General features: G+C 41.1%; 1 protein-coding gene across 1 annotated transcript in view; it reads left to right on the top strand.

Annotated features, from left to right (window-relative positions):
• LOC126416456 (probable glutamine--tRNA ligase) overlaps positions 1–12531 on the top strand; it is an 82249-nt gene extending 69718 nt beyond the window's left edge. The window contains exon 3 of the mRNA XM_050084189.1: positions 12431–12531. Coding sequence (XP_049940146.1) covers positions 12431–12522 — 92 coding nt within the window. The 3' untranslated portion in view covers positions 12523–12531. The remainder of the gene's footprint in view (positions 1–12430) is intronic.
• Positions 12532–15969: the final 3438 nt, after the last annotated feature.

Below are 15969 nucleotides of genomic sequence, written 5' to 3'. Positions count from 1 at the left end.
CACATTACCCCTATTTGATTTTGTATTCACCTGACCAGAAGTCTTGTTCCTCCTGCCACTGAACTTCACTAATTCCCACTATATCTAGCTTTAACCTATCCATTTCCCTTTTTAAATTTTCTAACCTACCTTCCCGATTAAGGGATCTGACATTCCACTCTCTGATCTGTAGAACGCCAGTTTTCTTTCTCCTGATAACAATGTCCTCCTGAGTAGTCCCTGCTCAGAGATAGGAATGGAGGTCTAGATTACAAGCAAGAAATTTTTTTAGACTAAACGGTCACCACACTAGTGTTCAGGGAAGTAGTATTTCCAACATCAACAGCAAAAGCAGTGAATACATCAATAGTAAATCTTCTGACAGCAGCAGCAGCACCTGGACCCACACAAAGTAGCTCTGTGACCAGGAAGCCATAAAAAAAGTACCAAACTTTTGGATACCCAGAGGTAGGGAAAAAACCAGTACAGCAACTAGAGTAATAGATTCAAATAGATTCAATTTAAAAATACTGCATCAAAATGTTCAATATGCATCCACCAAATCAGAAGATTCAGAAGTGTTATTAGCAGCTGAAGTGCCCAACATTTTCATAGCACTGAGTATGATTTAAAGGAGAATGAATTGAAGGTCTTCAATCTAATGGGATATAAAAATGTAGCATATTACTGCAGAACTGTACATATATGTTGGGGAGTAGCAATATATGAAGGCAGCAAAGCAGGGGATTGCATTCTACAGAAGATCACAAACTATACAGAATTTTGCTTTGAATCAGCACCAGTACAAATAAAGTTCATGGAGGGGAAAATGCCTTGTATCACCTAGCTCGTGTATTGAAAGATTTTTACTGGAAATTGATGTGCTACTGCACACACTAAGCATTACACTTATGTAATAATAGGTGGTGACTTAAATATAGATATGCTTAAAGTCAGTGGCTACACAAGAAGTTTTCAAGACATTATAGGGACATACAGTCTCCAGTTTCATGTAACAAATCCAACAAGACATACAGAAACATATAGCACATTAATAGACGATGTTCTTCAGGTTACCTTCCACTCAGAAGGCTGTTGCACCAAGCAACTGTTATATTGACTTGTCAATAATAGATTTCAGCAATCAGTTAATCATTTTTTAATGTTATTGGCAGATCTAGATTTCAGCTAGAAACTGGTCATTCTCAATGCACTATCAGTTTTGATCAATGCGTGTAATGCCTGTTGGTTGGGCTTCATCCACAGTTAATTGAATACTCAATATTCAATGAACAGGGACCCTAGAATTCCAGAAAGCTTATTTTATACCGGACTACCATCTAACATCAAGCATATAAAGGAACTCAGCACCTTCAGAAAAAACTCAAGCAACACCTCATCTCTGGATGCTGGTATAAGATGAAACAGTACTTGTTGGAAAATCCATACATCAAATATTAGTTGGAATGTCAAATTTTCCAGAAAGAAGGAAAAGGAAAACAAAGTGTAATATCAAAAATACAGAAGAAAACATGCAGACTAAGCTGTAGTGTTGTAATAATGTTTAAATGTCTATGGAGTGAGTGAACTAAAAAAGTTCATCTTCAGTTCTTCTAAATGTATTATTTGTTATTATTAGCAATATGACAAAAAATTACATTGTAGATTTTCCCTATGTGTTCTAGACTGTTGCATAAAACAATGCAGGCTATCGTATATCACTGAGTAAAAATATTATCAGAAAACATTACTACAGAAATATTTCATGTATCAAATTACAAATTTCCAAGAAATTTGTTTATTTTCATATAAATTTGCAGCATAACATGTATAAAGTAATTGTAAAATTGATCAATGGACAAAAATTAAACTTTAACTATAACCGTCTCTTCATAAAATCATTTGTGCCTCAATTGTTCCTATTGTCATATCTTCTAAACAGGATTACAGATTACAAAGGCACTAGAAACAGGTAATAGGAAAAGTGAAAAAGACCAGCAGAAATATTCTCAGACAGAAATAAAAATACCAATAATTAACTGAATTATGGACTATTGAACATTTTTATTTCTTTTGGATGCTGTAATGCATTGTTTCAAGATATTTTTAAGTCTGTATGGTCACAATAAAATTCTAATTTATTTATCAATAGTGAAGTTTTTTCTATGTGTTTTTGTTTAAAAAGCAGCTAGAGTTTGCAGGGATCTAGACAATCAAATTAAGCTGTTTTCATTGTATATGACAATATATTTTTTAAATTTTGTATTATAGCTATATGAGCCAAGAAATAAATCAGCACACTTAATTTTTATAGGCATGATTTTTTAAATATGTTTAGTGAGGTATACTTTTAGTATTCTCAGTAATTTTTTGCACAAATACCTCGGTCGCCATCTTGCAAGGAATTTGTGGGAACGTAGAACCACTGACTCTACCCCCCCCCCCCCCCCCCCCCCCCCAACAATATCACTGCCCTACCGCAGTAAGAACAACTGTATCTTTGCTAGCTCAGTTCTTTGTAGTACGCACTTTACACTACACACATTGTGTATATGCTCTGAGAACAAAAGTATTCATAGTAAGTGACAGGAGTGCAAGTGACCATTTATTGTTGTAATTACGATGCCTGCTCCCCACTACCTACAGTGGTGATGCTGCTATTTTCTTTTCAACCCTGCCATGAAATACAGAGCTATACTTGCACTGGCACACCGCCAATCACTATGGGATACAAACTTTATGCAAAGAATACAACCCATTCTGATGCTTCATCACCTGGCATCGCTACATATGATTTATTTGTGCATTTATTTGGTGTTCTTGCTGATTCCCAGATGCTACAACCAGTGCAGCTGTGGGTCTTGAATGGTCAACAATGTTCTCATTGTTTCAACAACCGCTGAACCAGGACTGAACTGCCACTCACCGACAGGTGGCTTGCGGAATGTAGATGTAGATGTAGATTATTACCTCTTTCCAAATGGATGAACACACTAAATCACAAATCAAGAATGGTGCCATCAGTGAAGGTGGTGAGATGAAGCCTACCACTCCATTAAGTAACTGTACTACATCAACAGTGACCATACATGGTGAACAATGGCTTCCTACCACTTTCCCCCCTTCCCACCTTAACAGTATTATTAATATACCGATCAGTTGAAGTGTTAATGAACTACCCTGCACTCATTTTCATTCTACTCAGGGTGTACTTACATTCTGTGTGCAATGTACCAGATTATGGACACCCTCCAGACTACTGCAATTGTTGACAAACTATCGCCACCATACACGACCCTTTTCCACCGCAGAGAACCAATATTTAAGGGTTATTGTGGACAAATACGTCCTACAAGTTACCTTCCTGTGCCAGACCATGTTTTTCCATGGCTTACACCTGAACTTTATGTTTCACATTATACCGTATGTCATGCGGGTGATGTCACATTTGCTACGGCCATGCCACAACCCATGTCACTCATCATGATGGCGTCACACCAACAATACCCGCACCACACTCTGGGCCACACCGGCCACGTGACACCATTCAACAAGCAGGCACACTGTGTCTATCTGCAACCATGAAGGGTTTTCACACCTCCTGACCACAGCATATCAATACGGCGAGCCTGACCTCAACTGCAACCCATGCACCTTGGGAACACAAGGAATACCTACAACACCTACCTCAATGCACCATCTACCATGATTGCCACCAACCAGGACTCATTCACCATGCTGCATTCCTTGGTACCCCACTATGACACTGTCCTCCATGACACTGATGTACCAGTTGTGACACCCATGCCAAGATTCACAATAATTGGTCATGACACCCCCATTACCGACACACCTACTGTGACTACTATGCCCCGACACCAGCTGCCACCTCTATCAGCATCACCAGATGCTCTTCACAACCCTCACCATGTACTTTACGCAATTACAACCACTGGACACACACCAAATTACATCTGCCACCACTACAGGTTGATTCTCTACAAGTATGGCTCGATTCTGTGAGTGCATGTTGCAGTCAGCTGGGATCACAGATGATCATGACAAGTTTTGGATGCTTTCGAACCACCTGCACACCTACACCAATCTTATCAGTGACCTCCTATTGCACACACCAACCACTGACAGATACAAGACAGCAAAGATGCTCATACTACAGTGCCTGTCATGTTCACCTGAACAACTCCACCTAGACATTGCTGACACATCGCTGGGCGATGATCCCCTGTTGATGCTTTGGTCCAGGTTACACCTCAGAATCGACAAAAACCTCTTACCAGATCATGCTCTCTGGTCACTATGGCTTCTCAAGCTGCCTGTAAACATAGGCCTACAGACAGCCATGCTAATGTATGAGGACAAACCACCAGAAACTTGGTTATGCCTTGCCGATGGGATGCTTGCAATCACACAACATCATGCTTTGATAAACGCTCACATTGGCTCCAGAACTGACGTCAACACCAGTTGCATCTACAGCCAGCCCAGGCCAACTGGTACACTGACCACACCCACAGAGACGACCATGCAATGCTTACTGACCAGTGCCTGGCCAACGGACTGTTGCCGAGTTGCTCCGACCTTAGCCAAGCCCTTCGACACCACACCCACAGCAGCCTTGCAAGAGTCTGCTGCAGCGAGGCATCAACAATCAGATACCACGATGGACTCAGGCACCACGTTTGTAGTGAAATGTAAACAACCACCTGCCACATTCATGTCTGGCTGTCGACCCTTGCCTAACTGTCACAACAACTCACCTGGCTGGGATGCTGCGCCTACACAGCTGCACCACCCCTGCTGATTCCATGCACATTTCGATGCTGACGTGCACTACTGCAGCTACCCAAACTAGTACAGTGGCCTGACTCAGGTGCATCAGGTTACTCCCCTGCTTCAAGCTGTCTTGTTATGAAACATGACAACACTCATCATAAGCCACATCTACATTCTAATGGCGTACAGCTCTTCATCTATGATAACCACCTTAGAACGTACTTCCTAGTCAACACGGGCACCAATGTTAGCACGCTGCCAGCTCAGCTGGCACCTGGAAAATGTATGCCATCTGCTATACAACCACGCACTGTAAATAATTCAGTGATTCTTGTGATAGGCACAGCCTCCATCACAGTTCACCTGGACTACCGCACCCCTCTCCCATGGATGTTTTTCATGGCTGACACTGTAGAGCCAGTGTTGGACACAGATTTTTTGAGGCATTATAATCTTCTGCTGGACCTGGGTAGGGCCTTACTACTACATCACAGCAGCTGTACACCGATCAGTGGAGTAAAAAGTGACCATCTACTGAAGGACGAGGCTCTGCCGCCTGCTTCTCCTAGCTCTGAAACAGTACTTTACCTCATGCTAAAGTGCCAGGCATTGCTTGAGGAGCTTAAAATCATGACTACAGTGTGCACTGACCTCCACCACACAAATGCCAGTTCACGAGCAGCTAACAAACACCTCCACAACAACTGCTCTGAGCTCACAGTACAACTGCACATCACACAGCAACAGCTGTCATCACACCAGCAACAACGAGAGCTGCCCACCCAAGACACCGCCAGGCCTTCAGAGCCACAGGTCAGTCCATTGCCTCTTACTTCTGGTGGTCATGAGCCCATGAGTGGGCCATGTGAAAACAGTGATATTGCTCTTGCAAGCAGGTCAAGTGTAAATAGTGATATTGCCTCCATGAGAAGATCATGTGCTCACCATCAGCCACATAAAAAGATTTACATCTTATTTGAAGGTACTGTACACAGAATTAATACTACTCCTAGTTCACTGGTCTGATGCCCACCCCACTGTCTCGCCCCTCACAAACTAAAGGTGGTCAAGGATGTGATTGAAGAACTGTTACGCAAGGACACCATCAGACCATTGGACAGTGCATGGTCCTCACCGAGTGCTATGAGAATAAAATAACATAAAACATGGCACCTGTGCAGGGACTATAAACATTTGAACATGTGCACCATCAGTGATAGTTATCCCATGCTCAATATTCAGGACTTCTCCCAGGAACCAGCTGGTGCAACCATCTTTATCATGATCAAAAGAGCTTATTCTCAAATCCCAATGGCCATGGAGGACATCCAAAAGACAACAATAATGACACCATTTGGCCTATCTGAATTCCTCTTCATGCCCTTCAGACTGAAGAATGTAGCCCAGACTTGGTAACAGTTCATTGATGGCGTGTTTTTTTACAATGCTCATTTACTATTGTTACTTGGACAATGTAATTATCTTCTCACAAACAGCTCAAGAGCATGTGAAACACCTCTAAGCAGTATTAGACAAACTACCAGAGCATGGTGTTGTGGTCAATGAGGACAGATGCTAGCTCTAGCAAAAATGTTTTATATTCATAGGCCACCTCGTCGACACTTTGGGCATCCGCTCCATCCCAGTAAAGATAGACCAAATCCATAACTTACCACCCCTAACGGACTATCAAGAGTTGTGCCTTTTTTAGGGATTATTAATTTTTACATAAAACACCTCCCCCATGCCACAGAAACACCTCTGCTGCTAAGAGAGTCACTCTGCAGCAAGAACTCATTAGGCAAATGTAAACTCACTTGGACTCCTCATATTCAAGCAGCTTTCAAGAACATGAAAACTGAGCTCTCACAGACCACCACCCTGGCACTTTCATTGCTGGATGCCCATATGGTTATAATGGCCAACACCAGTGACCAGGTGATGGGGGCAGTGCTGCAGCAGGAAGTCCCTGGTGCAACCCTACTCCTTCAGTTTTTCTCACTGAAACTTACCAACTCCCAGAAAATGTGGTCAACCTTCGATCATGACCTTTTTGAGAATATACGAGGTAGTTTGGTACTTCTGAGATGACACTGAGGGCCAGCTTCTTACTACTCAGATCACCGCCCTCTGGCTGATGGTATTAAGAACCCGCCAGCCAATACCTCCCCTCGATGATTCCACCATCTGAACTTGATTTCACAATATATTATTGATGTCCGCTATGTACAAGGAGCAGAAAACTAGGTGGCTGACTACCTCTCATGACTCGCTGCTGCATTAGCACACCTTGACTTCAACTAGTAGTGGAGGCACAGGCAACTCAGTCTAACCTCCAGAACCTACTAACTGGACACACAGTGGGCCTCCAGCTCAAGCAGTGCACCATAGCAGGCACAACCAAACTAGTTTGGTGTGATGTATCCCATGGTAGGCAACAACAAGTCATCCCAGAGAACTTCAGGAAGACAGTTTTTAACCTCCTCCACAACTTGTCTCACCTCAGAGTGCGTCTGACACTGAAACTAATATTGGAAAATTTCATTTGGACTAACATTAAATGGGACTATGCTGCATGGACAAGAGCTTGGATCCAGTGTCCACAGGCCAAAACAGGACATCACGCCCAACCACCCTTTGGCAAATTCCCCATCCTGAAAGGCCTTTTCCAGCATGTCCATATAGACCTTGTGGGGCCACTCCCAGATTAAAGTGGATACAAGTACGTCTTGTCAGCCATAGACAGGATAACTTGAGGCGACACCTCTGACTGATATCTCGGCTGACACCATTGCCTGAGCTTTCATCACACTATGGATTGCATGCTTTGGCTGCCCAGAGAGCCTGACAACTGTCAGGGCTTGCAGTTCAAGTCAGCTCTGTTCTCCAAGCTCTGCCACCTCTGTGGGTATCACTGGTTTCACAAGATGACCTACCATAGTCAGTCCAATCGACTTGTGGAACAGTGGCACCGCACCCTCAAGACAGCGCTCATATGCCGTGACCAGTAGTGGATGGAGGCCCTACCCTATGTGCTGCTGTGCTTACGATCTGCCTACAAAGAAGATCTGGATGCCTCCCTGGGAGAGGTGCTCTATGGGGAATTGATCATGCTCCCAGCAGAGTTCATATCACAAACCACAAACCCTGTGGATGCAACCTGCCAGACCTAGTAAAATTTGTCAGGGGCCTCATCTGCCATGTCTGCATCCCACCGCTATCCCACCATGCCAAACTGATCATCTTTGTGCACAAGGACCTCCAATCATGTACACACATCATGCTCAGGACTGATGCTGTCAAGCACACCCTCTACCCTGCATACAGTGGCATGCACAAGATGTTGAAATGAGGGCCAAACACTTTTAATATCTTGCAAGCTGGAAAAAATGGCAACAGTATCACTGAATCACCTAAAGCCAGTGTGGACTTTAGCGGACACACCCGGTGTTTACACTCCACTGGCCCCAGCTCCAGGCCCCTGAAGCTCGAAGTCACTGGAGCACTCCATGCCCATTCTGCCTATGACTGGCACAGCAGATCTGAAATCCACTCTTTTTTCAGATGGCTACCAGCTCGTGTTGGCCCTGGAGCACTTCATAAGGATGACTGCATGTTGGACACCACCACTGGTGGACTGACAACCTCATCAATTCCGGACAACACACCATCAGCCACCACCACCTAAAACAGATACTACCACCACCCAATCGGTACCACCGCTGATGACATGGGCCGGCCACCCAGGCAGGAATATGATATGTCAGCCCTTGCCATTGCCAATTGGACAACATGTCACAACATACACCAGTCATTATGCTCAACACTTGGGGGGGGGGGGGCTGTGTGAGGACGTAGAACCACTGGCTCCAATCCCCCCCTTCCCCCATCAATATCGCTGCTGCTGCTCTACCGTAGCAAGAACAACTGCATTTTTGCCAGATCAATTCTCTGTAGTAGTACGTGATCTATGCTACAGGTATTGTGTGTATGCTACAAGAATAAAAGTATTCGTAGTAAGTGATGGGAGTGTAAGTAATTATTTATCATCATAATTACCACACTTGCTCCCCACTACCTACAAATTTTTCTTTTACAGTTTGGCCAATCTTGGTATATGTGGATCCTATACTTAGCTGTAGTAAGTAAATAGATATGAGGCAAAAAAATATTGGCCCTGTCACTTCTAACTATTCCCACCTTTACTGCTGTTAATGTTAATTACTTTATGAAAATGAAGTCACAAAACTTGTTTGAGCAATGAGTTGGTTTGTTGCACAACTATTCAGTGCTGTACTGTAAACAACTGGAGCATATAAGAAGGATCTTAGTGTCTGAATGAAATGGTAACTATTAACTGTTTAAGATCTTAATTACTTTTCTGTTGTAATTCATTGTAGTTTCTTCTTCTTCGAGAAGGATCACTGGTCTAAGGGATTCTTTATGTTGGTTACAGTAGGATAAAATGTTTCCTAACTGTCTTGCATATTAATATTTGAATTAAAAGTTGCACATATTTCACACATGTTTATTTCCAATGAAAAAAAAATTGATAAAATGCTTGTGAATTCCTAAGGGACCAAACTGCTGATATCACTGGTCTCTAGACTGACACACTACTTAAACTAACTTAGACTGACTTATGCTAAGAACAACACAAACATCACACCTGAGGGAGGACATGAACCTCTAGCAGCAGGGGCCGCACAATCTGTGACATGGCACCTCAAACAATGCGGTCACTCCATGCGGTAATCATAATTGACAAGTAAAACCAGAACACGCAACTGCTCACAACAGAACAAAACAGAGTCTAGATAACTGACCAACTTTAATGCATGGCAAAAATAAATAAATAAATGAATAAAATAAAGAAAAATCATATGGAAAGTGACCAGTGATGCTTCTACTACATCAAAACTTGAAAATGATAGTTACATGTTGATTTTTTACATTGAAAGATACAATATTTATGTCAGTAATATTTGATGACATTTACATTGCAGAAGGTCTTTGAGTTAGAATTTAATATTTATTTAAATAGTAATGATAGTATATTTGAATCAATACATAAGTTTCTCTCAAAATTAAAGTGAACACAACTTTTCACATTTAAAAATGTTTTCTTATTATATATTTTAGTATATTTGTAACTAAATGAAATAACTTTCTGTAATATATTTAACCATAATAAAGAAAACAGAAACTCATTTCTGAAGTAGTTTTGTGTACCAAGTAATGCGTTTGTCTGACTGTAGGAACTACAAGTATCTGTGTGTGTTGAATAATCTGATTATATACATCACACATTTCATTTCATGGTGGAAACAGAGTCATTGACCAATTCCATTCACACACTGTAATGTGCGAAAGAATATGATGTCACTAACCTCCCCTTGACTACAAACTGGTTTGGAACACCACTTCTTAGGACAAATATGTTGATAAAATGAAATACTATTCATCACATCACGAAAGACACTCCAATCTCTGAGAAATTGAAGTAAACAGATCACATAGCACTGAGAGCAGAGCTAATCATACAATCCATCGGTGCCAGAGAGAAAGAGAGAGACAGAGACAGAGACAGAGACAGAGAGAGAAATAAAGAAAGTTCTGGCAGAATGAAAATAATTTAGGAGTAAAGGAGATCCTTCATTAAATGCTTTCTCTGGAAACTAAATATACCTCTCTTCATTGATGCCCTCATTGAAACAGGCATTATTGACCATGAGGCAGTTGTAGCAAATGATGTGCATAGTTTATTAACAGACATAAATTCCCCATGTGACTGAGGTATAATCTTCCAAAACCCACGTCGGAGGATGTAATACAGAAATGTGCCTGGTTACAACAATTTGTATATTCAGTTGATATTCAAAGTGGCACCTGTCAAGCCCACTGAACAAGGTGGTGCAGCGCACTCTGGACTAGTATTTTGAAGGACAATGGCTGAAATCTGCATTTGACTGTCCTGATTTAGTTTTGCCTTCATTTCTCTAAATGAGTCCACCAAAATACTGTGATGGTTCCTTTGAAAGAGCACAGCTGATTATCTTCTTCATCTTTGGAACAATCTGAGTTTGTGCTCTTCCTCTAATGATTTCCTCAGCAGGATGTTAAACTCTAATCTTCCTTACTTCCTGCCAGGCATAACCAAAAATGTTCTTAATTGCAGTGTATTGAATATTTTTGTTCCATTTTAGTTCAATCTGTATCAAAATAGCAAGCAACTTGGTTGACACTCTGTTTATGACTGTGGCACCTGAATTTTTAGTCTGTCCCAACTCTTTGTTTAAATAGAAGTTTTGCATTAAATCACAAGTGTGTGAAACGCTAATGACATGTGTGTTTGCCTGTGTTATTTCCTGTTGGGTTTCTGTTGACATCCTTTGGCTACTTCCATTTTGTGAACATAATTTCTTTTAGCTGTGCTAATAGAATTTCTTCCTACCTTTAGTGAAGGCTTTCAATCTTGATCACTTTTCATGTAAGAGTTCCTAATTTCATATTTCTGATTACTCATAACCTCCCAAGAATTTTTGTCACAATATTGATCAGTCCTCCTTCATGACTTGCCAATACAGTAAAATGAGTGCTTTGTCAGTTTTCAAAACTGTTTATATTCTCCAACTTTTTGATGTATTTTCTAACCACATTTGAATCTTTAGTTGGTTTGTTTGTCACACCTATTTTGAGTTGATAACTACACAGTTCTGCAACAGCAATCTAAGATTTATATAATAGCTCACAACCACATAAAACCTCCACAAACTACTTAAATGACACCATTTATATATTATTGCAACAGCTCTAACATTTTTTGTTTTCATTTTTTTGTTGTGTGAATGACACTTTACTGACTGCAGACGCGGCTGTCATAATTTGTAGTGTGATATAGCATGACTTACTGTATTTGTCAAGATGGTTACCAAGTGGCTAGCACAGTTTTTGTGCCTATGAAAAGGTAAGTTTTGAATGTGTTAAAGGAAGTTCTGGTAGAATGTAAATAATTCAGAAATAAAGGAGACCAGTCACTGAATAGCAGATGTATTAAGTTGTTGACACGCACGTGAAAAATAATGAAACTTTCATAGATTCTTGACAAATCCTTTAAAACACACACACCAGTGCAGCTACGTGAGGCTAGTAAACACAGTTTTAACTGTTTTAGCGATATATCATTCTATATCAAGCTGCTCATCTTCAAAAGTTGTCATGTGAAGGTAGAACAGTTAAATACTGTGGAAAGTACCTTTATAATTAATTTTAGGAACATGTACCAATTGATTACTGTGCTAAACTTTGGCCACCAAAAGAATTCTTTTGTTGTTACCTACATTTCTCTTATGAAACAAATTGATAGTCTTTGGCCACTCACTTACATTGTCATGATTTCTGATAGGTTACATCACTAACTGAAGGTGAATAAATGACTCATAAACATTAATATCTGAATTATGTCTAGATGGTTGCCTAAAGTTTTACGAAAACCTTTTCATGTTTTCTTTGAACATCCTGAAAGTCATTGCCTAATCAATGTTATTTTCAGTATTGCTTTTGTCTTTGATGTCCTAAAATCATGTACACTATATCCTGCACTTGTGAACTTGTCTTTATTTTTAATGTATAGTTACAGTTTATTGTACCTTTACAGCTGCTCTTGTTTACCTACCACATGTAGCAAGACACTCTGTAAATGTTGAGGAATTTGAACAGTACTGTGGAATCAAATCAAGAAGAAACTAAGAAAGAGAAGCTGCTATAAATAATTAGAGATATGGGAGTAAATGTTTATTCATGTACATCTTTTATGTATATAATTGTTTTAACAATACATGAACAACTTAATAAAGAAAAGAAACAAGTCTTTGTAATGCAGAGAAGCTTCACTGTCATGTCTGTGTATACTTTATTTTTACCAGCCATTAATTAAATCTGTTGTCAGCACACATTTATTTTTGATTGTTTTATGTCACATAAATGTTACTATGAATGACTAATAAGAATTTGAAATGTACTTGTTTTGGAATGTAGATTAATATGGCATTGAACAACAAGAAATATCACTTACCGAAGTTAACTGAAGAAAATAACAATTTAAAAAAGGAAATCAAAGATCAATAACTCCTATAATATACGCAAGGAAGGTTTTAAAATGTGCAAGTGCACATTGTTCCATAAAATTTCTGGTAGGCACCCACATTAATTTCACTTCTTCTTCTAAAATTTTGTTCCATAAAATTTCTGGTATGCACCCACATTAATTTCACTTCTTCTTCTAAAATTTTGGCTGTATACTGGCCAACCATCTTCAGAGCAAGCCAGGTGACTGATGTTCCAACACTTGCACCCTCCTTTTAAACCTGTGGCCCGCGTCACTGTGCATGCGACCACAGATACACAAGGTGCCTGTGACATTGACTGGTGGCAAAGAGGTGGAACATATGCATGAAATTAAGTCTGTGGCTACAAGATTGGTCCATATAGTGATATCAGTGTATCACTGTGAGCTGCACTGTTGGACACAGTCTGTGGTTTTAAAAGTACAGAGCAAGTGCTGGAGTGTCAGTCGCCCAGCTACTCTAAAAATACAGCAAAAATATCAGAAGAGGAAATGAAATTTATGCGGCTGGACACCAGAAATTTATGGAACAATCATTGCCCCACAAAAATATGATGTGCAGATGCAAGTGTTCCAGTTGTCTCTCTAAGAGCCAAGAACATGAGATAATCCTTCTAATACAATGATCTTCCATTTCAGAATAACTCCTTCATGCAATAACATAAAAATAAAATCACTGAATATATTATTAGTTAACATAGTCCAAACTAACAAGAATGTAGCAAATGAAGACACTTCAAGTTGCAGACCGGCACAACTAAAAGACACTAACATAAAACTTTTGGCCACAGCCTTCATCAGCAAAACAGACACACACATACACCATTCATACACACAAGAAAGTGCCCTTCATGCACACATGGCTGCTAACTCCAGTGTCTCAGGCCAGAATGCAACTATCATGTGGGATGCAAGCAGCAACCTGCAGGGGATAGGGAAGCAGAAGGGATAGTAGTGTATGGGTGGGGAGATGGAGAGAGAGATGAGATGAACACTGCTTGGTGGAGTGTGCAGGGGCTAGAATACCAACACATGCAGTGTGAGGAGGTTGTGGGGCAGGGAGGTGGGGAAGAAAGGAACAAATAAGGAGACGAGCAGGTAAAGACAGGCAGATGCATTGGCAGAGGGCATCAAATAACCAGGGTCAGAGATGAGAATTGGGGAGGGGGGGGGGGGGGGTTTGGACAGAGGGGGTGAAAACTGTAGGACAAATGGTGTAGGGACAGTAAGTTTTCTTTGATTGAAGCCGGGATAGTTACGGGAGCAAAGAATGTGTTGTAGGGATAAATCTCATCTGAGCAATTTAGAAAAACTGGCAGTGAAAGGAAGTATCCAGATGGTTCAGGTAGTGAAGCAGCTATTAAAATCGAGTGTGTTATTCTGGCCACATGTTGTGCCACAAACAGTCTATTTTGCTCTTGGCCACAGTTTGGTGGTGGCTATTATACTGGTGGACAGCTGATTGGTAGTCAAATCAATATAAAAAGACGTGTAATGAGTGCAGAAAAGCTGGTAAATGACATGGCTGCTATCACAGGTAGTCCAGCTCCTGATGGAGCAGGATAAATCTGTGACAGGACTGGAATAAGAAGTGCTGGATGAGTGGATTGGGCAGGTTTTGTACCTGGGTCTTCCACAGGGATGTGATGGGTATGACAAGGGGTTGGGATTAGGAGTGGCAACGGATGGACCAGGATGTTGTGGAGGTTGGGTGGCTAGTGGAAAATGACTTTAGGAGGAGCAGGAAGTATCTCAAGTAGGAGTCCCTCTTTCAGGGCATGATGATAGGCAATCAAAGCCTTGGGAAGAATGTGGTTCTGTTATTCCTGTATGGTTTGGGGTTGGTACTGGGTGATGAAGGGGACACTCATTTGTGGCTGATTCTTGGGGGTGGTGTGAGGATTGGGAGGGGAAATACCTCCCTTCAAGGGAGCAGTAGTTCTGGTGTGGGATAAAGTTAGTAAGGTGTGTGAGGAATGAGGTAGTAGGTTTGGAGTCTGAAGGACTTTGGGAAAAGTTGTTTTCTACGAGGGCCATTCAGAAAGTAACCTCCGGTTGATTTAAAAAAATACACCAAGTTAAATAAAAATATTTTAATATATACATCTTACAACTACATCTTTGCACTATTTTTCTACATAGTCTCCATAGCGATTGAGACACTTATCGTATCCCTTCACAAGCTTTGAAATTCCTTCTGCATAAAAATCATCCGCTTGTGCCTGGAGCCAGCCTGTGACCGCATCTTTGAGCTCTTCGTCGTCATCAAACCGCTGTGACCCGAGCCATTTCTTCAAATGCATAAAGAGGTGATAATCACTTGGCGCCAGGTCTGGGCTGTAAGGTGGATGGTTGATAACGTCCCACTTGAAGGACTCAAGAAGGGCCGTTGTTCTCCGAGCAGAGTGAGGACGGGCGTTATCGTGCAAAAAAACGATACCGGAAGTCAGCATACCACGGCGTTTGTTCTGTATAGCACGTCGTAACTTTTTTATTGTTTCACAGTACACGTCTTGATTAATGGTCGTACCACATTCCATGAATTCAACCAACAACACCCCTTTGGCATCCCAAAACACCGTGAGGCTTTTCTTGGTTTGGTAGGCGAATTTGAATGTGCCCACATCTTTGATTGTTCTTTTGTCTCAGGGTTCACATACTTAATCCAGGTTTCGTCACCGGTCACGATTCTGTTTAACAATGGTTCTCCTTCGTTCTCATAACGTGACAGAAAGTCTAATGCAGAGGCCATTCTTTGAGTTTTGTGGTGGTCGGTAAGAATTTTGGGCACCCATCGTGCACAGAACTTACGGTAACCCAATCTTGCTGTCACTATCTCGTACAAGAGAGACTTAGAAATCTGTGGAAAACCAGTAGACAACTCCGACATTGAGAAACGTCGATTTTCACGAACTTTTGCATCAACTGTCTGAACGAGTTCGTCAGTCACCAATGATGATCTACCACTCCTCTCTTCATCATGAACGTTTTCTCGTCCACTTTTAAATAAACGTACCCATTCACGGACAACTCCTTCACTCATAACTCTTGGTCCGTACACGGCACAAAGT

The sequence above is a fragment of the Schistocerca serialis genome, chromosome 8, assembly GCF_023864345.2.
Source record: "Schistocerca serialis cubense isolate TAMUIC-IGC-003099 chromosome 8, iqSchSeri2.2, whole genome shotgun sequence".
Taxonomy (NCBI): Eukaryota; Metazoa; Arthropoda; class Insecta; order Orthoptera; family Acrididae; genus Schistocerca; species Schistocerca serialis.
This window is presented reverse-complemented; position numbering and strand designations above follow the sequence as displayed.